The sequence below is a fragment of the Anabrus simplex genome, chromosome 7, assembly GCF_040414725.1.
Source record: "Anabrus simplex isolate iqAnaSimp1 chromosome 7, ASM4041472v1, whole genome shotgun sequence".
NCBI lineage: Eukaryota > Metazoa > Arthropoda > Insecta > Orthoptera > Tettigoniidae > Anabrus > Anabrus simplex.
The window spans coordinates 59778758-59803348 of record NC_090271.1 but is presented as its reverse complement, the minus strand read 5'-3'; the positions used below and the strand labels follow the sequence as shown (position 1 = coordinate 59803348).

The 24591-nt window shown below is 39.6% G+C and overlaps 1 protein-coding gene across 1 annotated transcript in view; it reads left to right on the top strand.

Annotated features, from left to right (window-relative positions):
* LOC136876904 (26S proteasome non-ATPase regulatory subunit 2) overlaps window positions 1–24591 on the top strand; it is a 165786-nt gene that overhangs the window by 37809 nt on the left and 103386 nt on the right. Inside the window, exon 3 of the mRNA XM_067150658.2 lies at window positions 13028–13156. Within this exon, the coding sequence (XP_067006759.2) occupies window positions 13028–13156 (129 nt within the window). The remainder of the gene's footprint in view (window positions 1–13027; window positions 13157–24591) is intronic.

Here is a 24591-nt window from a genome sequence, read left to right as displayed (position 1 = left end):
ACTTCGAGGATGGCTGAGGTGGGATTCGAAACCCTTCTACTCAGTTGACCTCCCGAGGCTGAGTAGACCCCGTTCCAGCCCTCGTACTATTTGTTTTCAACTTTCATGGCAGAGCCGGGAATCGAAACCGGGCCTCCGGGAGTGGCACACATTAACCACTACACCACAGAAGCGGACTAGTACTATAATGCTACCTATATGTTTATGTTAGTGCTGAAATCCGATTTCTTACTTTACTAATGCTGAAAGCCCGAAAATGTAATGTTATTCTTTAATAGGGGAATCAGTCTAGAAGGAAATGTTGAAAGTGATGTGATATCTATCCAGATTCGTTGTTATCCTAATACTATGGGTTACAGTACATTGCACGTATATAAAAGACGCCACTTACAAACTTGCTTTTTATCCGCGAATTTCTGCGGCCACAAAAGTCACTATTTTTCAAGAATGATGACATCTACACATGATAGATTGTCTGATTGTGCTGTTTTGAACCTTTCTTCTCTCATTTCAAAGTTATTCGCGATCATGAATAATAAACAATCGGCTTTTAGCAACGGCTGATGCACAACGGCTGGTAGAGCTCCATGCGGTCCTGGATCGTGACGTCACAGCGCGCCGCTTACGTCAGAGGCCGTTTCACTCGCCTTGCGGAAAGGCACTATTAAATATTTTTTTAATGGTAGAAAACAAGGCAACATACCACAATGTAATACGTTTACATACTATTTCATTGGTGTACTTTTCAAAAAAAATATTTTTGAAAATGATGCATGTTCCCAATTGTTAGATAAACATTTTTTACCGAAAAGCAATCCGCTATTTGAGCGGCATATTATGAAGTCTATGAAACAGGATGTTAGTGAAACATCCGACGCCTTTATATCTAGGTTGCGTCAACAAGTTGTCAAGTGTGATTTTAAAGATACCACAACAAAAAAAGAATTAGAGGACATGTTTATATGTGACCAGTTCGTAGAGGGTTGTAAATCAGCTGAAGTCAGAAAGAGAATATTGGAAAAATCCTCTGTCACAGTAGACGATTTGGTTGACATTGGACGGGCTCACGAAATGATAAACATACAGACATCACATTTTAGTAAGGACGACGGTTCTGAGCAAGAGGTGTATAGTATGTCGAATAGGAAGAAATATGGTATTTCACAAAGAACTATTTCCAATAGTGGCAAAAACACTGGTGCTCCGCCGAAAACTAGTTATAATAGTCATCAAAATAGAGGAGAAAGGAAATGTTATCGCTGCGGGGAAACAAATCACTTAGCAAGTGACCCCCAGTGCCCTGCAAGAAACAAAGTTTGCCAGGCTTGTAATTTAACGGTGCAGTATCGGAAGTGTTGTAGTACAAAAAGGACATATACGTTAGAATCGGGGGAGTCAAATGTTGATGACGAAATTTCTTACGTGGGCAACGTCAAATATGAAGTCGGCCCTGGATGTAGTAGTGATTTAGACTACACCTTTCTTACAAATGACGAAAAAAAACGGGAGACAACGGGGAAGACCACTTGCCTATTGTCAGGGTACCCTTCGTTTTTATTATTGACTCAGAATCTACTTGCGATGTTATTGACCAAGGAACTTGGAAGGAATTTGAAAGGAAGCAGGTAACCGATAAAGTAAAATTACTAAATAGTTCGAAAAGACTTTTCACTTATGGTAGAACCGATCCGTTGGATATTTTAGGAGAGTTCGAGGCGGACATAACGCATTCCAATAGAAAAATTAGTACCACTGTTTTAGTTATTAAAGGTAGGGGACCACCTATTTTGGGACATTCCTCGGCTACAAAACTAGGAATATTACAAATTTCTGAGCACGTTAACCAGACGGTGGTTTGTGACACATCGAGGGTGGGCAAAATAAAGAATTTTCAGCTTAAATTACCAATCGATCCAAAAGTCCCACCAGTTATTCAATCTCTGCGGAGGGTGCCATTGGCATTAAAACAAAAAATAGCAGAACGTATCCTTGAGCTGGAGCAAAATGACATAATTGAAAAGGTTGAAGAACCGTCAAGATGGGTTTCCCCTCTTGTACCAATTCCAAAAGGTGACAGCGTTAGATTGTGTGTCGATATGCGAATGGCAAATAAAGCTGTACTAAAGGCTAGTCATCCATTACCAACCATGGAAGACCTACACCCTGAAATTAGTGAAAGCAAATACTTTTCAAAGTTGGATGTTAGGTCAGCTTTTCACCATGTGGAGCTGCATCCAGACTCACGAGAGATTACCACATTTAGCACACATTTAGGCTTATATAGGTTCAAGCGGCTAATGTTCGGTTTGAATCGGGCAGCTCCTGAGTTCCAAAAGATAATGGAGCATCTGATAAGGAACAAGATTCCTAAAGGAATTTACGTATTTATTGATGACATTCTGGTGTATGGGGAAACTAAAGAAATACATGATTCAAGATTAAAAAAGGTTCTTGAAGTTTTTCGCGAGCACGGTATTGAACTGAATGAGGAAAAGTGTGAATATGGTAAAACTTCAATTAAGTTCTTGGGTCACATAATATCAGCTAATGGCATTAGGCCTACCGAAGACAGAGTGGCGGCTCTGAAGAATTGCAGAAGACCACAAATTGTGTCTGAGCTGAGAGGTTTTCTAGGCCTACTGAACTATGTAAGTAGATTTATTCCAAACATATCAACCATGACAGAACCACTGCGACAGCTTACACATAAATCTGCACAGTTTGTATGGAAACAAGTACACCAAGAAGCTTTTAATAAAATAAAAAAAGTACTTACATCTAGTTCAGTTTTAGGATATTTCAACCCCAAGGACGAAACGATAGTGATGGTAGACGCTGGCCCAAAAGGACTTGGTGCGGTGCTGATACAACGGAACAATGAAGGGATCCCACGCATAATTTGCTACGTTAGTCGCAGCCTGTTGGATGTCGAACAACGGTACTCTCAGACGGAGAAAGAAGCACTTGGGATTGTCTGGGCGTGTGAGCATCTAAGGATTTTCCTGACGGGTAAGCAGTTTTGCCTGTATACGGACCATAAACCACTAGAGGTAATTTTTGGGCCTAGATCAAAACCCTGCGCGAGAATTGAACGTTGGCTTCTGAGACTCCAATCTTTTGACTTCCAGGTTAAGTATGTAAAGGGGAAAAATAACATAGCAGATCCTTTATCACGGTTAAGCGAGAATTCAATCGGTGAAGCCGAGAAGGACAATTATCTGATGCACTTGGCTACGTATTTGGCACCAGTTGCATTATCTTTGGAAGAAATAGAGGAAGCTTCAAAAATTGATCCCACTCTAAAAAAGGTCCGGTCACATTTACTAACAGGGTGTTGGGATCGTAATGACGTTGACCTCCTTCCATTTCGGGCGATGATGTCACAATTATGCGTCATGGACAATATATTACTGAAAGAAACTAAGTTGGTAATTCCGAAAAGTTTACAAACTAGGGTCCTTAGTTTGGCACACGAGGGTCATCCGGGAATTTTGGAAATGAAAAAACAGACTCAGATCTAAAGTATGGTGGCCTGGAATGGACAAAGCAGCGGAACGGACAGTGAGAACATGTCTGGGTTGTCAGATTACCAGTAAACCCGAGAAACCCGAAAAAATATCTCCGACAGTAATTCCTAAAAAGCCTTGGGAACGAATAGCTGCTGATATTTTGGGTCCTTTCCCTAATGGGGTACAACTATTGATCGTGATAGATTATTTTAGCCATTTCATGGAAGTAACAAGACTAAGTAGTACTGACTCTAAAAGCATAATAAAGGCCCTAGATGGTATTTTTGCAAGATACGGGTATCCTGAGGTTCTCTCAACAGATAACGGCACGAACTTCGTCAGCGCAGAGACGGAAAATTACCTGCAACAGTGTGGAATTCATCACCACAGAGTTACCCCGTTACACCCACAAGCAAATGGCACAGTGGAAAGACTGAACCCAGGGATAACTCAACGACTACAGATTGCCAATGCCATGAAATTAGATTGGAAGTTAGAGCTAAACAAGTACCTACTGATGTACCGGAACCATGAGCACCAGACTACAGGGGTTAGTCCGGCGGAGTTATTTTTTAACAGAAAATTGAGGGACAAAATTCCCGGTCTGGCCCCATGCAAGACAGAAAAAATATTAGAGGAGGTGGTGGAACGAGACCTTATTCAAAAGTTTAAAAAGGGAGAATACGCGGGCATTAGACGTGGGGCCAGAGAAAATAAATTATCAGAGGGCGACAAGGTTTTGATGCGTAACCCCAAAGTAAACAAATTTTCAACTACATTTGGACCCACACCCTTGAAAGTCGTCAAGAAGAATGGCAACGCTGTGACAGTAGAGACTTTGGATGGTAGACAAATAACTCGCAACTCTACCTTCTTCCGGCCTTTTCATGAGCTGTTGTCTGAGGACAAGTCAGAGAGTGTGAAAGAGCAACCAGAGGAACCAGAAGAAGAAGAAGAATATCAACCAGAGAAGAAAGAAGAAGAAGGAAGTCAAGAATCGGGACCGAGACGAAGTCAACGGGAGAGGAAACCCCCAGGATTTTTGTCAGGCTACGATTTAAAGTTTAAAAAAAAAAGAAAAAGAAAAAAGGGAGTGATGTAGTGTACTATTGATATACAGGAGATCGATGTGTGTGTTGTAAGATCAGAGAGAAGATGATTGTTGTTTATGCTTTGGATGTAATGGCAACTGTCAATAAAGAGGTTGTTTATTTCGTATAAATCGCTAATTATACAGTACACTTATACAATGCCATGATCATTTTTATTAATCCCTGTCCAATTCCTTTTTGCACCAGACTGTCCCAACCTTTCGTCCTAGGGACACTGTCATATGCCTTTTCAATATCAATGAATGTCATCACTATATCATTCCCGTACTCCCAATGCTTTTCCATTACTTGTCTTATAATGAAAATGGGCTCTATTGTTGACCTTCCACTTCCGAAACCAAACTGATTTTCCTGTATCTGATTCTCAACCCTCAACCTTATTCTACTTTCCAGTATCCTTTCCATTATCTTAGCAACATGGGATATTAGAGTAATTCCCCTGTAGTTCTTCAAAACTTTCGTATCACCTTTCTTGAAAATTGGGATGATTATTCCTTTTTGCCAATCCTCAGGGACCTCCTTATTCTCCCAGACATTCCTGAGAACCCGATATGTCCACTACAGGCCTACAGTTCCAGCTGCCTTTATCATCTCCACTGAAGTTTCATCTATTCCAGCAGTTTTTCCATTCTTCATCTTTCTTACTGCCATTTCAATTTCATTTATTGTAATTTCTTTATCCATTTCTTCATCAACTAATTCCCTTTCCTGGTCGTCCATTGAATGACTGTCATCCGTTCTTATGTTCAGCAGCTTCTGAAAATACTCTCTCCATCTCTTTCTTATTTCTTCTGGCTTTGTTAAAATTATGCCACCTTCATTCTTCACAAATCTGGTGTTTACTTGATCTCTCTTTTTGTTTCTTAAGATACCATACAGTAATTTCTTGCTGCCCTGCGTATCATCTCTCAATTTCTGTGTGAATAAGGCCCAGCTTTTCCTCTTTTCTTCCTCCACTACTTTCTTGGCCAAATTCTTTGCCTCCACATATTTTCTTCTACTTTCTTCAGTCTTAGATGTTTTCCATGCTTTCCATGCCATTTGCTTTTCCTTCACTTTAATCTTTACCTTATCATTCCACCAGTGTGTTTCTTTGTCTTTCACATTTCCTGATGTTCTACCACACACCTTTTCTGCACATCCAACCAGTGCTTCCTTAAATCTTTTCCATTCCTCTTCAACATTCCCCACCTCTGTCCTGGGTACCAAGGGTATTATTTCCCTTTGAAATTCTTCTTGTATGCTTTTCTCCTTCAACTTCCATACTTTAATTCTTTTTTCTTAATTGGGGTTTTTTAATCTTTCCAACTTTCAATTTTCCTATCACAACTCTATGATCTCCACCAAAGGCTTCTTCAGGCATGGCTGTTACATCTACAAGGTTCTTCCGGTGTTCTTTCTCTATGATTATATAATCAATCATGGTCTTTGTTCGTCTGTCTCCCCAACCATACCTTGTAATCTTCTGACTGTTCTTCTTCCTAAACCAGGTGTTTCCAACAATCATTTGATTCCTCATGCAAAAATCCACCAACAACTCGCCTTCTGGATTTACATTTCCATATCCAAAGGGCCCTACAACATCTTCCTTTCCTTGTCTTTCCATTCCAACTTGTGCATTTAGATCTCCCATCAATAGTACTTCCTTATCTTCTATCTGTCTCTCCACTACCTCTAAGAAGTCCTCTAGATGTTCATCTATGCAACCAGTTTGTGGGGCATACAACTGAAATAGATCTCTCACGCCATTTTCAAACTGGAGTCTCATCATCATCATCCTATCGCTGAGGTACTTTGTATATTCCAGATATTCTTGGATTTCTCTTCTAAGTATGATGGCCACTCCATTTTTTGCTTCAGGTCCTCCACTGTAATACAGCCTGTATCCTTCTCTCAGAGGGATCTCTCCTGTACCCCTCTTCTTGGTCTCGCACAGTCCAAGTATGGCTATATCTTTTTCTATCATGAAGTCAACCAGTTCTTCTGTCTTTCCCGTCAGTGTCAGTACATTAACTGTTGCAATTTTGATGTAGTTTGGTGCTGGTTGCCCATTTTTCACACCATATCAGTAGCGTAGCCAGGATCGGCCAATGGGGGGGGTTACAGTTACAAAATTAAGATATAACATAATGAAAGTGCTTGTGCTTGTGCTTGTGCGTGTCTGGTACGCGCATGCATGACTGTCATAAGGATACTGATACAAGAGTGAATTACTGTATGTGATATTCAGATTGCAATACACTACAAAATTCTTACTTTAAAATACAGAACATGAACAATATGATCGAGGTCAGCAGTTTTATCTCAAACGGTATGTTCAGTTTACAATCTAAAATCTAATTTTTGAGGCTTCCTAGAAAATAAATTTAACACATCTGTTGGTTTTACAACTATGTCTCTGTGAATGTTCAAGGGAGCCAACCCGTTGAGTCGACTTTCACTTGTGGTATTTCTGAGGTAGGTTTTAAGGCGTCTTAATGTTGAAAATGATCTCTCACTGGCTGCAGTGGTAACAGGTAGGGTGGCAAACACTCTCAACAAGCAGTAGATTGCAGGGAGTTTATCTTGATCACATAAAAGAAGTTTATTGTTTACTGTCAGTTTCTATTTATTTTCTTTTTGTGAAAGTTCAATGAGAGGGGGGGGTTCTAACCCCCAGTAACCCCCCTCTGGCTACGCCCCTGCACCATATCATCTGCAAATCTTATACATTCTACTCTCCTACCTCCAACACAAACTCCACTATTTCCATTAAAACTTTCATTGATTATTTTTTTGAGGTAGATGTTGAACAGTGTCGGTGATAAAGAGCAGCCCTGTCTTACACCTCTTCCTAATTCAATTCTTCACTCAACTCATCTCCTATTCTCACTCTTGCTCTCTGGTGAACAGTTAGTAGGATAAAAATAATGATGATGATATGCTTTTCTTAATAATTGAGCTCACCTATTCCAAACTTTGTTTTTATTGCTACAAAGCAAGTATGCCCAACAAAACAATTTCTGCAGAGTTGGAGAGGAGTATAACCCTGGGAATTCCTTAAAGACATATTGTATGTAATCTTATGAATGTCAGGTATTTCCACAAAACATTGAAGTACATCTGTTTTTGGATTTCAACTAACAATTGGTATTAGGTTTATGTGCACATGTTGTGGACACCCCATTAACCAGCCTCAGATTAAACGGCCCACCCAGTCGATAATGTTGCTTCCGGTTTCCCATGGTCACAAGCATGGAATATGTTGAAGAGCAGAGAGAATTATCTGCTGTAGATGTTTATGAGGAAATCATTGGGCACAAAAAAAAAAAAAAAAATCCATTACAGATTACTAATAAATTCAGTTCATTAAGTTCATTTGATTGGTATTAGCAGTTTTTAATGTTTTCAAAAATTTTACTTTAGTGAATACATGACTGTGTTGTGAAGTGAAAAATACTGTACATCTGTTCGACCATGAACTGGATCTAATATTCCACATCAGGGCAGACAATGTGTAGGCATGTACACTACTCTTTATTATTTTTTCATGTTTAAACAGTTTGTAATACTGTAGATTAGAGGTTTCTAACCATTGTCTCATGCTGACATCCTTTTCCACCACCTCAATTTATGCAGAACCCATCGAGCAGCATAAATTTTGAAGCGAATAGATGTGATGATGATAATAATAATAATAATAATAATAATAATAATAATAATAATAATAATAATAAAAAGAAGAATTACAATTTAATGGGCCCAATATTTCTTTCTGTAATTTTAATGCATTGAACATCCTCAAGAAGGCATAAAACACTGCATATCCATGACAAAATACCATCGATGTGTTATACATGGTACTGTACTGTATATTCAGCATAATAATAATACAAAAGGTTCGAACCTCACTTTCGCAGCCCTGAAGATGGTTTCCCATTTTTACACCAGGCAAATGCTGGGGCTGTACCTTAATTAACCTTTTCATTGCTGAGATAAATTCTCTTTTGTAAAAGCCCTGTGCTGAATTATTTTTAATAATTAACTTCAATACATAAAAGTCGGAAATAAGATGGAAAAAACCAGAGGGTTCTTGCTTGCTTGTCATATATTTTTATACTAAATATGGAAGGTCCTAAACTGATTTCTCTAACACAAAATTAGCTATATGTTGCGCAGAAAATTCAAGGTTGTCCAACATAAAAGGCCAACAATGGAACAAAAATCGAACTAATAATTAAAAATAACAGTAAAAAGCTCAACTTACACGTTTCAGTGGTTACAGGTGGTCCTAGCTGTCCACTTCCAAACACTGATATATAACTAAACTGAAGACAATAACTTCAGGGGTGTCTAAAAATGAGTAAAAATGTATCTAAATTTTACGGTAAAATATTATTCAAGATAAAACGCTGAGAATGCATTAAAAATTCCTATACATCTTGGTTTGATATCAAAATAAAAAAATGGTCCAGACCAGTTAATCAAGGGTTGTACAAAACTGGTAATTCCAAAACTGTGGGTAGCCTACATTTTTTTCAAATCGCATGTCTTCTTTGGAAGTGTTCATTCGCATGAAACAAGTTCATCTCCTTCAGTACCTTACCAGGGTATGGTAGTTTCCAAAGCAGGGGTGTACACAGAGTCCAACGTCGCATTTTTCACACATATATCTAATTTCTTTCCTCTTTTTCTCATCAAGCGTGGTGTGTGAACACACATGGCAGTACCTGGCAGGAAATCTCTTCTTCGGAGTGGATGGTACAGGGGAAGGAAAATGTCTCCCTGTCAGTCTAAGCGGTTCGTCCCCAGCTGGTTGGACAACTTCTGTACTTTCATTATAATCGGTGTTATCACTATCATCAATATTCACGAAATCACTAAAATCGGAATATTCATCTTCCGATTCTAATGTGGATAGCACTCTTACAACCTCGGATTTGGTAAGATCGCGCGCTTTACTGGCGGTCAACATACTGTAGCTTACTCATCCCTGACGCGGGCCTCACTGCTAGCTTGCACGCCGGTCATGCCGCAGAGCAGCTCGTAAAGCAGAGTGTCGTATTTATCTCAATAACTCATGAATGAATCAACAGATTGTCATTTCGTAAGCTCCTATCTACTGCAGAGAGATGCGTGTATCCGCCCACAGATTTTGAATGACTTCGTATGTCAACATTGGGAGTATTGCGTTGATGAAATCAGAAGAATGTCATGCTCACAATATTACGGGCGCAGCAGAGCAGCGGTCACTCTCTGCGCTCGCGAGATTGCGAGCGCAGCAATGTAAAGGTTAAGGACACGGCTGCTTCCTTCCCACTCCTAGGCCTTTCCTATCCCATCGTCACCATAAGTCCTATCTGTGTCGGTGCGATGTAAAGCAAATTGTAAACAAAGGAGAAGAAGACTGTCATTGAAAAGTTGTGATGAAAAGCTTGATGAATTTTACAGATCCATTCTGTATCAAGTCAGATGTATGACAAATTGACATATATTTTCTTCATTTAGCATTCTTAAACTTACATGTTTCACTGTCCTTGTATTTGTCACAGCAGGAAAAGCGTTTTCATGTGTATATGTCATAGAAAATTGCAGAAAAATAATTAGTAGCTTTACTTACTCGAGGAAATCTTCTTGAATTGACATCCAGAAGTTTAATTTCAGTTGTAAAGTACGGTTGGTCTTCAAGTTTGCCAGTTCTTCTTCGTCAATAAGTTGAAGTTATCAAGTGTCAGAGGTTGTCATTCATATTAATTAATAGTGGCAAATGCTCTTTCAGTTGCAGTAAGTGGTCACAAATCAATGATTTTGTATTCTCATTGGGTATTTTAAACACTGATAAACTTTCACCCTTTGTTTTCTTGAACCATACATTTGTTTTATCATTTAAAACTGCAAATTTTGTCTGTAGCTGCTGGAAAATTTTCACTGTGAATTTGTATACCTACTATGTAACATTTGTCTTGTTAAGGATTTGAAAAAAGTATAGGCTAGCTTTGAACACCATCGTCCTTTAGTGCATCTGTAAATTCTGTTTTATTTTCGTGCTCAAATAATTCCTTCACAGCATCCTTGAGTTCATTCACACAACTAAGCACTCTTCTTCTGTATAGTCTACATATTGATTGAAAATGGTTGTATGCATTTAGATCATTATATTGTCAATACTACAAAAGTCAAGCTTCCTATTAGTTTTGTTGCAAAATTTTGCATCAACTTCACAGCACCCTCAATATTACAACACTGCAGCCCTGGGTTCTACGGCACCTACTTTGAAAAACTCTGTTGTAGAATATTATCGTTAAACAAACTTTATGAGGCTAATATGTTTCAAAATATTGTATAAACACTGGCAAAATATCTTAAGTTAAAATACTGTAAATTGCTGGATATATTAATATTATCAGTTTAACCAGCCATTTCATTACCTGGCAAATGGTCCTCTCCTGAGAGACCAGTTAAAAGGGTGTCCACTGTAATTATTACATTATATGACTAGCTGATGTACCCGTGCTTCGCTACAGAATTCTACATTGTATACAGAATTCTAGGTTAGGTAGTGTACACCTTGTGAGCAAGATTGTATTATATTGCATAGCTCTTAACGTTACCCTAGAAACGCGACAGGGTAGTCACCAAACGTCTTTTCTCATATGAAGACTGGGTTAGGGAATTTTCATTGTAATGCTAGGCCTGCTTGCCTACCATCAGTCACAATCAGGTTGGGGAGTTTTCATTATAATGGCAGACATTCACTCTCCACCTGCGTTTTTACATCCTCAGAAAGACTGTCTTAGTGGTTTTCCCAAGTGAAATGAACATAGGTCATTACAATGATGTCAGTAGGAATGGTGCAACTAAAAGCAATATGAAATACTTGATCAAATGAAAAACCACGCTTTTTCTCACTTTTAACCAACAGTACTACGCTGCCGATCTAACAGTCCAAAGTTCCAGAGCTGGAATGACCAAGCCGCAGACAGCTGTGGTTGAATAGTGGAGAGTCCCAGGGCAAATCTATGCCCTTTTACTAATCTGTTTCCTAGGAGTACCCGATGAGTTGGAAAATCTCATTTCACTACACTGGCGGCGGAAAAATCTATCTGACTTGGAGGCAAATTTTTCCTCCAAGCCAGAGAAGAAAACCCCTTTTCACTGCTAATTTGGAATAAACTGAATGTAGAATTTAATAAAGATGAAGAGGAAGATGCTTTTCTTAAGAAACAGCTCTCTTCAGGGTTGAATTTTGAATTATTTAGTGAATTGTGTGGCTATAATTTGGAATAGGCCTAAATTGTAATTCTAGACTAGGTTATACTACTATTACTAAGTGAGCCTCTGCCAAATGTGCACACTGCTCATTCAAAACAGCACGTCAGAGTAGGGATCGAATAGCTGGAATACTATGATGAACCAGTGTGTTACTTACCAGCAGTATCAGACAATGCATGAACCAGAGAAATGGCATGTTAAAGAAAAAAGTTTTCTAACTCCTCAGTTATTTCCCGCCAATATTCAGTCAGGCTGTCGGAGTTGAGGACACCATAAGAGGCAAAGAACATCACAACAAACAATAGTCAATGTAATGTTATTGTTGATCAACGTTATGCGCTTTCGATATTGTACACCTTCACATTTAGTTTTTTTCCGACTCTGAAATACTACTCTTATCATAGTCGGTATGGTAAAACTGAATAAAACATAAATGATTGGAAATTGTATTCTCTATAACTTTTGCTATATAGTACTTGTCTATAGGACCAATAACATAGGTATTTAAAAATTAAATTTTAGGCCCCTACCCCTAAACTACCATTTCAACCAAGGTCAGTAAAATTATTTATAGCTTAGACTATAGTTTCTTTTTCTCTGACTCTATATACCAATTTTCATTAAATTATGTTCACCCATTTTCTCCTGGCTCGGCGTTGATATGGACTTAGCAACAAAAATCAAAATTCGTTAATATCTTTATCATAGCCAGTACGGTAAAAATGTATAAGACATAAATGATCGAAATTTAATTCTATGTAACTTTTGTTATTTAGTATTGAGCGATAGGACCACTAATAATATAAATATTTGAGAATTAAATTTTAGGCCTTCACCTAATCTACCATTTCATTCAGTGTGAATAAAATGATTTAAACAGCCTAGATTGTAGTGGTTCATCTCCTGACTTTACATATCGATTTTCATGAAATTCTCATCAGCCATTTTCTCGTGATGTGTGTACATACATACATACATACAGACAGAAATTACAGAAAAGTAAAAAGTGCATTTCCTTGTTACTGTGGACATGACTGATACAGAAATACCATTCTTTTCAAATTCTGAGCAATTTACAGACAAAACTCTTATTTTATATATATAGATTTCAGCATATGGTTTATTATTGTAATGGATGAAATTTAACTCTTTTAGGGTAAAGATACTCAGTTGTATCACCCAGCCCTGGAGACTCTACGTACTCTGATCCGCACATCAACCACTTCCATGACTAGTGTTCCTCGTCCTTTGAAATATATGAGCTGCCACTATAATACTCTCAAGGTAAGTCACATCATGACAAATATTTAACTAAAATTCTGTTCTTAGCAAAAACCAAAAATATACCTGATAGAGACAACAAAAAATTAATTGTGTACTGATATAGTATGAATTACTGTAGGTCTGCATATAGTTAATGACAACCAGCATTGTAGAATTCACTAGTTTATCAAAAAACTTGCATAATATAAGTACAGGCAATTTTTTTCTATGAGGTACTTTTAAAATTTTGTGGACAGCAAATTACTTTTCACATTGTTCTTGTGAAATTGTTCTTCAACTTTAATTTTTATTTTGCTGTTTTTTCCTTAAAATTATTAGCAATGAGCATAATAGATTATATCCTCAATCAATCAATCAATCAATACCGATCTGCATTTAGGGCAGTCGCCCAGGTGGCAGATTCCCTATCTGTTGCTTTCCTAGCCTTTTCCTAAATTATTTCAAAGAAATTGGAAATTTATTGAACATCTCCCTTGGTAAGTTATTCCAATCCCTAACTCCCCTTCCTATAAATGAATATTTGCCCCAGTTTGTCCTCTTGAATTCCAACTTTATCTTCATATTGTGATCTTTCCTACTTTTATAAACGCCATTCAAACTTATTCGTCTACTAATGTCATTCCACGCCATCTCTCCGCTGACAGTTCGGAACATACAACTTAATGATGGTTATGAATTTCATGTTTTTGGTCCGTATTGAACTGAGAATAATATATAAGTAATAATAATAATAACGTAAATGTTTCCACCTTTTCAATACAATATATTCACAAAATTACAAAATTATACGGTACTAGTTTTGACCCATCTAGGGGTCATCATCAGCCGTATTGGAGCAAAGATCATTTGTGGCGAAATCCTAAGACAATATTATTTTAAAGAATAACAAGTGAAATGAGATGTTATGGTAATAGTTAATAATACAAGGAATATACATACTAAGAGGTTTTTAACAAAGAATAAAGTATAAATGGGGTGTTGTAAAAATTATAATCATGGAAATCAGTAAGTTCTTGTATTGAAATGAAATATGGCTTAGGAAGAGGGCTTAAGGTGGGGCTGAAGGGTGCGGGAGAAAGTGTAAATGTCTTGGAAAAGTACCTTTGATTAAATTTAGGATTGAGTTTAGGTTGGCTGCATTATTGTTTCTGAGGAAAGTGATAAATAGATCGAAGAGTATGTTGGGTTTCTCTGAGATTTCATTGAGATTGTGACTGGCATTAAAGTATTGGTCTAGGTGTATGTAGTAATTTTCCATTATGTTCAGTAAAGGGCCCTTGTTTGCTAATACGAGGATGTCCATGTCTTGTTCAATATTGGTGAAATTATGGTTATAATCTTGCATGTGTTGGCCGATGGCTGAAAACTTGTTGTATTTTATTGCGTTAGTGTGCTCGTGGTATCTGATAATGAAGTTTCTCCCGGTTTGCCCGATGTAGGTTTTTTTACAGGTGGTACATTTGATCCTATAAACTCCTGATTTTAAAAAACTGCTGGTCTTGTTGATGTGTGAAGTATTGTATAAAACATTCATGTTCTTATTGTTGGTTTTGAAGGCTATTTTAACGCCTTGTTTCTTAAAGATGTTGGTTAACTTGTAGATATCATTGTTGAACGTGAAGGTGGAAAATGTTAGAGGTTTGGTTATTTCTTTTTTGAGGGTAGTTTTTGGGCGATGTTTGTGTTTATTGATTATCTTTTCTATAAAATGATTGCTGAAGCCGTTGAATTTTGCGATTCCGCGGATTGTGTTGAGTTTGTTTTTTAGATCTTTATTGGACATAGGTATGCTGAAGGCTCGGTGAACTAGGCTGTTGTATGTGGCTCGTTTGTGGGACTGGGGGTGCACTGAATCTTGGCGAATGGTGGAGGCTGTTTGAGTGGGTTTTCTGAAAATTTTATAACTGAAAGAATCTGAGTTTCTAGTGACGGTTAAATCTAGAAAGTTGATTTTTTGATTTGATTCGGATTCTAGTGTGAATTTGATATGAGGATCAATATTGTTGAGTCTTAAGAGGGTGGTGGGTGCGTTAATTGATTTCTCATTCATGATTACAAAGACATCGTCGACATATCTGGCCCAAAAGAGAATGTTTTCGAATTCGTTGTCAATTTTGGTGTATTCGAGGAAGTCCAGGTATATTTCTGCTAAGATACCTGAGGCCGGTGACCCCATTGCCAAACCATTTTGTTGATATATGACATTGTCAAAAGTGAAGAAGTTATTGTTGATGATAAGTTTTAATATTGTGATAAAGTCTTGTATCTCTAGTTTGCTAAAGCTCTTCCCAAAATTCACAAAACCGGAATTCCCATCCGGCCAATTATCAACTATAGACCGAGCCCCTTATACAGAATATCACAATTCATCCAATGTTTCTTAAGAAAAAATTATCAATTCTTATCCAAAAAGTCTATTAAAAACACATCTGAGCTACTAGAAAAACTAAACAAGTTCAATTTGCAACCGGATCACTCCATCCACTCTTTCGATATTGTAAACATGTACCCAAGCATACAAGTATCAAAATTAATTCCGATAATTATAAACAATTTAAACAAAAACAGCCACTTAAGCAAACTAGAGATACAAGACTTTATCACAATATTAAAACTTATCATCGACAATAACTTCTTCACTTTTGACAATGTCATATATCAACAAAATGGTTTGGCAATGGGGTCACCGGCCTCAGGTATCTTAGCAGAAATATACCTGGACTTCCTCGAATACACCAAAATTGACAACGAATTCGAAAACATTCTCTTTTGGGCCAGATATGTCGACGATGTCTTTGTAATCATGAATGAGAAATCAATTAACGCACCCACCACCCTCTTAAGACTCAACAATATTGATCCTCATATCAAATTCACACTAGAATCCGAATCAAATCAAAAAATCAACTTTCTAGATTTAACCATCACTAGAAACTCAGATTCTTTCAGTTATAAAATTTTCAGAAAACCCACTCAAATAGCCTCCACCATTCGCCAAGATTCAGTGCACCCCCAGTCCCACAAATGAGCCACATACAACAGCCTAGTTCACCGAGCCTTCAGCATACCTATGTCCAATAAAGATCTAAAAAACAAACTCAACACAATCCGCGGAATCGCAAAATTCAACGGCTTCAGCAATCATTTTATAGAAAAGATAATCAATAAACACAAACATCGCCCAAAAACTACCCTCAAAAAAGAAATAACCAAACCTCTAACATTTTCCACCTTCACGTTCAACAATGATATCTACAAGTTAACCAACATCTTTAAGAAACAAGGCGTTAAAATAGCCTTCAAAACCAACAATAAGAACATGAATGTTTTATACAATACTTCACACATCAACAAGACCAGCAGTTTTTTAAAATCAGGAGTTTATAGGATCAAATGTACCACCTGTAAAAAAACCTACATCGGGCAAACCGGGAGAAACTTCATTATCAGATACCACGAGCACACTAACGCAATAAAATACAACAAGTTTTCAGCCATCGGCCAACACATGCAAGATTATAACCATAATTTCACCAATATTGAACAAGACATGGACATCCTCGTATTAGCAAACAAGGGCCCTTTACTGAACATAATGGAAAATTACTACATACACCTAGACCAATACTTTAATGCCAGTCACAATCTCAATGAAATCTCAGAGAAACCCAACATACTCTTCGATCTATTTATCACATTCCTCAGAAACAATAATGCAGCCAACCTAAACTCAATCCTAAATTTAATCAAAGGTACTTTTCCAAGACATTTACACTTTCTCCCGCACCCTTCAGCCCCACCTTAAGCCCTCTTCCTAAGCCATATTTCATTTCAATACAAGAACTTACTGATTTCCATGATTATAATTTTTACAACACCCCATTTATACTTTATTCTTTGTTAAAAACCTCTTAGTATGTATATTCCTTGTATTATTAACTATTACCATAACATCTCATTTCACTTGTTATTCTTTAAAATAATATTGTCTTAGGATTTCGCCACAAATGATCTTTGCTCCAATACGGCTGATGATGACCCCTAGATGGGTCGAAACTAGTACCGTATAATTTTGTAATTTTGTGAATATATTGTATTGAAAAGGTGGAAACATTTACGTTATTATTATTATTACTAACATACAACTTAGTCGAGCTGCTCTTCTTCTTTCTCTCAATTCTTCCCAACCCAAACATTGCAACATTTTTGTAACGCTACTCTTTTGTCGGAAATCACCCAGAACAAATCGAGCTGCTTTTCTTTGGATTTTTTCCAGTTCTTGAATCAGGTAATCCTGGTGAGGGTCCCATACACTGGAACCATACTCTAGTTGGGGTCTTACCAGAGACTTATACGCCCTCTCCTTTACATCCTTACTACAACCCCTAAACACCCTCATAACCATGTGCAGAGATCTGTACCCTTTATTTACAATCCCATTTATGTGATTACCCCAACAAAGATCTTTCCTTATATTAACACCTAGATACTTACAATGATCCCCAAAAGGAACTTTCACCCCATCAACGCAGTAATTAAAACTGAGAGGACTTTTCCTATTTGTGAAACTCACAACCTGACTTTTAACCCCGTTTATGAACATACCATTGCCTGCTGTCCATCTCACAACATTTTCGAGGTCACGTTGCAGTTGCTCACAATCTTGTAACTTATTTATCACTCTATAGAGAATAACATCATCCGCAAAAAGCCTTACCTCCGATTCCATTCCTTTACTCATATCATTTATATACACTGACTGACAGAGCAAATGCAACACCAAGAAGGAGTGGTCAGAACTTTATGCCAATTGCAGGGTAGACTGACGTCACTGAGGTATGCTCATGATGTGAAATGCGCCGCTGTGCTGCACACATAGCGAACGATAAATGGGACACGGCGTTGGCGAATGGCCCACTTCGTACCGTGATTTCTCAGCCGACAGTCATTGTAGAACGTGTTGTCATGTGCCACAGGACACGTGTATAGCTAAGAATGCCAGGCCGCCATCAACGGAGGCATTTCCAGCAGACAGACGACTTTACGAGGGGTATGGTGATCGGGCTGAGAAGGGCAGGTTGGTTGCTTCGTCAAATCGCAGCCGATACCCATAGGGATGTGTCCACGGTGCAGCGCCTGTGGCGAAGATGGTTGGCGCAGGGACATGTGGCACGTGCGAGGGGTCCAGGCGCAGCCCGAGTGACGTCAGCACGCGAGGATCGGCGCATCCGCCGCCAAGCGGTGGCAGCCCCGCACGCCACGTCAACCGCCATTCTTCAGCATGTGCAAGACAACCTGGCTGTTCCAATATCGACTAGAACAATTTCCCGTCGATTGGTTGAAGGAGGCCTGCACTCCCGGCGTCCGCTCAGAAGACTACCATTGACTCCACAGCATAGACGTGCACGCCTGGCATGGTGCCGGGCTAGAGCGACTTGGATGAGGGAATGGCGGAACGTCGTGTTCTCCGATGAGTCACGCTTCTGTTCTGTCAGTGATAGTCACCGCAGACGAGTGTGGCGTCGGCGTGGAGAAAGGTCAAATCCGGCAGTAACTGTGGAGCGCCCTACCGCTAGACAACGCGGCATCATGGTTTGGGGCGCTATTGCGTATGATTCCACGTCACCTCTAATGCGTATTCAAGGCACGTTAAATGCCCACCGCTACGTGCAGCATGTGCTGCGGCCGGTGGCACTCCCGTACCTTCAGGGGCTGCCCAATGCTCTGTTTCAGCAGGATAATGCCCGCCCACACATTGCTCGCATCTCCCATTGCTCGCATCTCCCAACAGACTCTACGAGGTGTACAGATGCTTCTGTGGCCAACGTACTCTCCGGATCTATCACCAATCGAACACGTGTGGGATCTCATTGGACGCCGTTTGCAAACTCTGCCCCAGCCTCGTACGGACGACCAACTGTGGCAAATGGTTGACAGAGAATGGAGAACCATCCCTCAGGACACCATCCGCACTCTTATTGACTCTGTAGCTCGACGTGTTTCTGCGTGCATCGCCGCTCGCGGTGGTCCTACATCCTACTGAGTCGATGCCGTGCGCATTGTGTAACCTGCATATCGGTTTGAAATAAACATCAATTATTCGTCCGTGCCGTCTCTGTTTTTTCCCCAACTTTCATCCCTTTCGAACCACTCCTTCTTGGTGTTGCATTTGCTCTGTCAGTCAGTGTATATAAGAAAACATAAAGGTCCGATAATACTGCCTTGAGGAATTCCCCTCTTAATTATTACAGGGTCAGATAAAGCTTCACCTACTCTAATTCTCTGAGATCTATTTTCTAGAAATATAGCAACCCATTCAGTCACTCTTTTGTCTAGTCCAATTGCACTCATTTTTGCCAGTAGTCTCCCATGATCCACCCTATCAAATGCTTTAGACAGGTCAATCGCGATACAGTCCATCTGACCTCCAGACTCCAAGATATCTGCTATATCCTGCTGGAATCCTACAAGTTGAGCTTCAGTGGAATAACCTTTTCTAAAACCGAATTGCCTTCTATCGAACCAGTTATTAATTTCACAAACATGTCTAATATAATCAGAAAGAATGCCTTCCCAAAGCTTACATACAATGCATGTCAAACTTACTGGCCTGTAATTTTCAGCTTTATGTCTATCACCCTTTCCTTTATACACAGGGGCTACAATAGCAACTCTCCATTCATCTGGTATAGCTCCTCCGACCAAACAATAATCAAATAAGTACTTCAGATATGGTACTATATCCCAACCCATTGTCTTTAGTATATCCCCAGAAATCTGATCAATTCCAGCTGCTTTTCTAGTTTTCAACTTTTGTATCTTATTGTAAATGTCATTGTTATCATATGTAAATTTTATTACTTCTTTGGCCTTAGTCTCCTCCTCTATCTTGACATTATCCTTGTAACCAACAATCTTTACATACTGCTGACTGAATACTTCTGCCTTTTGAAGATCCTCACATACACACTCCCCTTGTTCATTAATTATTCCTGGAATGTCCTTCTTGGAACCTGTTTCTGCCTTAAAATACCTATACATACCCTTCCATTTTTCACTAAAATTTGTATGACTGCCAATTATGCTTGCCATCATGTTATCCTTAGCTGCCTTCTTTGCTAGATTCAATTTTCTAGTAAGTTCTTTCAATTTCTCCTTACTTCCACAGCCATTTCTAACTCTATTTCTTTCCAGTCTGCACCTCCTTCTTAGTCTCGATCCTGTGATCAGATTTGAACACCATAGTGGCCAGGCAGAGGAAGTTGATAATGAAAAGAAGAAAATCCATGAACCAACTGTAGATTATTACAAGACAAGTACGCCCTTAAGAGGTAGAAGTGATTAGCTTAATGTTGAGAGAAAATGGATTCGTGCCCTGTCATTTTGTTGTAAAATGGAAGAAGTTTGGTCTCTCCACGAAACACATTATTAACTTGGGCATCAAACAGTTATTGGAGGTTCTTTATTCATTCTCTGAAATCACATATATGTAGATGGCATTGAGTTTTCTTAGGTATAGGGGTATTAGGAATGGATAAACATTATGTTCTTGTTAAGCTGATAGGATTCTCTGGAGATTTTTACCAATTAACATTTATATTGTTCACACAAGTTTTTGGATTTATTTAATAGCAATTTTCTAGGTAGTCTCCATGGCTCAGGCAGCAGCAACACCGGCCTCTCACCACTGGGTTCTGTTGTTCAAATCCCAGTCACTCCATGTGTGATTTGTACTGGACAAAGCAGAGGCGGGAAAGGATTTTCTCTGGGTACTCCGGTTTTCCCTGTCATCTTTCACTCCAGCAACACTCTCCACTATCATTTCATTTCATCTGTCAGTCATTAAGCATTGCCCCAGAAGAGTGAGACAGGCTTTGGCAGATGGTACAATTCTTATCCTCGCTGCTAGATGGGGGCTTCATTCATTTCATTCCTGACCCAGTAGAATGACTGGAAACAGGCTGTGGATTTTCACTCATAGCACTTTTCTAAGATGGACCAATTTTGTTTTTTCATTGTCTGCTTGAATGCCTTACCTTGCTGTAGTGGCAACCTGCAATTGCTGGACATGTTATTTTATATTATACAGATTGAATTATTATATCATCACTATTATCTGTGCATTAATTAACATGTATTAATTAATTTATTTATTTCATGTTCTAATTAACATGATTAACTAATTATTGCTCTACTTTTCACCTTCTTTACTTTGTGAAAGACAACATAGCACAAGTTAAAATAAAGCTCTCTTTCACCAATCATCTCCAGTATTTAACAATCAAACTGTTTCAAAAAATTATCTCTGGCTCAGCTGCTGGAGTAGAAGTGACAAACACTTGAAAAATGTATGGAAGAATCTAAATACACTGACTGACAGAGCAAATGCAACACCAAGAAGAGTGGTCAGAACTTTATGCCAATTGCAGGGTAGACGGACGTCACTGAGGTGTGCTCATGATGTGAAATGCGCTGCTGTGCTGCGCACGTAGCGAACGATAAATGGGACACGGCGTTGGCGAATGGCCCACTTCGTACCGTGATTTCTCATCCGACAGTCATTGTAGAACGTGTTGTCGTGTGCCACAGGACACGTGTATAGCTAAGAATGCCAGGCCGCCGACAACGGAGGCATTTCCAGCAGACAGACGACTTTACGAGGGGTATGGTGATCGGGCTGAGAAGGGCAGGTTGGTCGCTTCGTCAAATCACAGCCGATACCCATAGGGATGTGTCCACGGTGCAGTGCCTGTGGCGAAGATGGTTGGCGCAGGGACATGTGGCACGTGCGAGGGGTCCAGGCGCAGCCCGAGTGAGGTCAGCACGCGAGGATCGGCGCATCCGCCGCCAAGCGGTGGCAGCCCCGCACGCCACGTCAACCGCCATTCTTCAGCATGTGCAAGACACCCTGGCTGTTCCAATATCGACCAGAACAATTTCCCGTCGAATGGTTGAAGGAGGCCAGCACTCCCGGCGTCCGCTCAGAAGACTACCATTGACTCCACAGCATAGACGTGCACGCCTGGCATGGTGCCGGGCTAGAGCGACTTGGATGAGGGAATGGCGGAACGTCGTGTTCTCCGATGAGTCACGCTTCTGTTCTGTCAGTGATAGTCACCGCAGACGAGTGTGGCGTTGGCGTGGAGAAAGGTCAAATCCGGCAGTAACTGTGGAGCGCCCTACCGCTAGACAACGCGGCATCATGGTTTGGGGCGCTATTGCGTATGATTCCACGTCACCTCTAGTGCGTATTCAAGGCACGTTAAATGCCCACCGTTACGTGCAGCATGTGCTGCGGCCGGTGGCACTCCCGTACCTTCAGGGGCTGCCCAATGCTCTGTTTCAGCAGGATAATGCCCGCCCACACACTGCTCGCATCTCCCAACAGGCTCTACGAGGTGTACAGATGCTTCCGTGGCCAGCGTACTCTCCGGATCTCTCACCAATCCAACACGTGTGGGATCTCATTGGACACCGTTTGCAAACTCTGCCCCAGCCTCGTACGGACGACCAACTGTGGCAAATGGTTGACAGAGAATGGAGAACCATCCCTCAGGACACCATCCGCACTCTTATTGACTCTGTACCTCGACGTGTTTCTGCGTGCATCGCCGCTCGCGGTGGCCCTACATCCTACTGAGTCGATGCCGTGCGCATTGTGTAACCTGCATATCGGTTTGAAATAAACATCAATTATTCGTCCGTGCCGTCTCTGTTTTTTCCCCAACTTTCATCCCTTTCGAACCACTCCTCCTTGGTGTTGCATTTGCTCTGTCAGTCAGTGTACATAATGTGTCATGTCATATATAGAAAGAAAGGAACATGAATAGAGACATATAATAATATAAACACAATGACTGATCAGTATGGAAGAAGGAGCATTTTGTGTTTGTCCTGTGTTTCTAGTCGTTTATCACCTGTGTTCATCTCTTTTTTTTTTGTCTCTTCCTCTTTTCTTTTTTTTCTGACAGCCCGGCTTTCTTCTTATCTTATAATTCTTACATCAAGATTGAAGATTTGTTCAGAAGTTCCCTCAATGAGTTTTAAAGCCCACCCCACTGATGAAGATAGGAAGCAGGAATTGTCTTGTCATGGACTGAGAAGAAATGGAGTAATAGAATATAGAGAGTAATAGAAAAGGAAACAAGAATAAACATGAAAACAAAGATAAGAACAATCACCACATCTTTACACATTGCCATCTTCAAATTTCTTTCCATTGCTCGCTACTCTGATGCTGGCATGTCGTCGTGTTTGTACCCTATTATGTATTCCTATACATGTTTCTTTCTATATTATAATTTGGTAGTCATTAAGATATTACCAAGGATCTTACCTTTTGTATGCTGACAACTGGGCACTCACATTTAGGCCGAGTCTGTATTGACCGAGTCTGTATTTCCTCACCCATGTCAACGAGGAAGCCTGCTTTCTTTTAGAGATCACCAATGAATTTAACATTTGCCAAGTTTGCGATTTTCCAACACGAGGAAATAACTTCCTGGACCTTGCTTTCGTGTCTGAAAAAGTCACTAATAATACCCTGTGTGAAGCAACAGAACAGTTAGTACAATCAGATCATTCTGTGCTTGAGCTCAGACTTCATATTTCCCATGTTTCTCGTTTACCACAGACTACAAAATAATTATTTGTTTGGACAAAAGCAGACTTTCCTCATCTACGAAATATCTTATCCCACTGTCCGTGGAACTTGCTCGAATCCTGTCCATCTCTTGATGCCGTAGTTGACTTGTTTTATGACTTACTGCACAGCGCTCTTAAGGACGCCGTACCTTCCCACATAGTAAGGACTAGGCATCTTCCCTCTTGGTATGATTCTGAACTTATAGACAAAATGCGGGCAAAGGAAACAGCAAGCAAACGAGCTGCAAGGTCTTCACTTCCCTCAGATTACATCGAATTCGCGACGCTAAGAAAGGAATACAAACAAATGCACCGGAGAAAGTATAGGGGTTATGTCGGGTCTGTTGAGGAGGATATTATCAGACATCCACAGAGATTTTGGAAATTTATTAATTGCAGATCAAAATCTAGGCAGCTACCCTCTATGATGATTAATGAAGACAAGGAAATTAGCTCAATGAAAGAAATTCTGGATAATTTTGCTGACACTTTCAAAAAATTCCATCCACCCAGTGTTCCCTGCAATTCTCACACCAAACAATTCGGTGAAATTAACTTATCATCAGTGGTAACTTCGGCATCGGAAGTCTGCAACATCTTGAAGTCGATGGATATGAAGAAGTCTTGTGGTCCAGATCACATTCCAGGAATTGTGCTACGCGAGTGTGCTGAAGAGCTGGCAACCCCACTAACAATGATAATCAACTGGTCTCTTCATTCAGCCAATTTCCCGTCTGAATAGAAGATAGGATATGTTATTTCAGTCTTTAAGAAAGGTGACAGATCTTTAT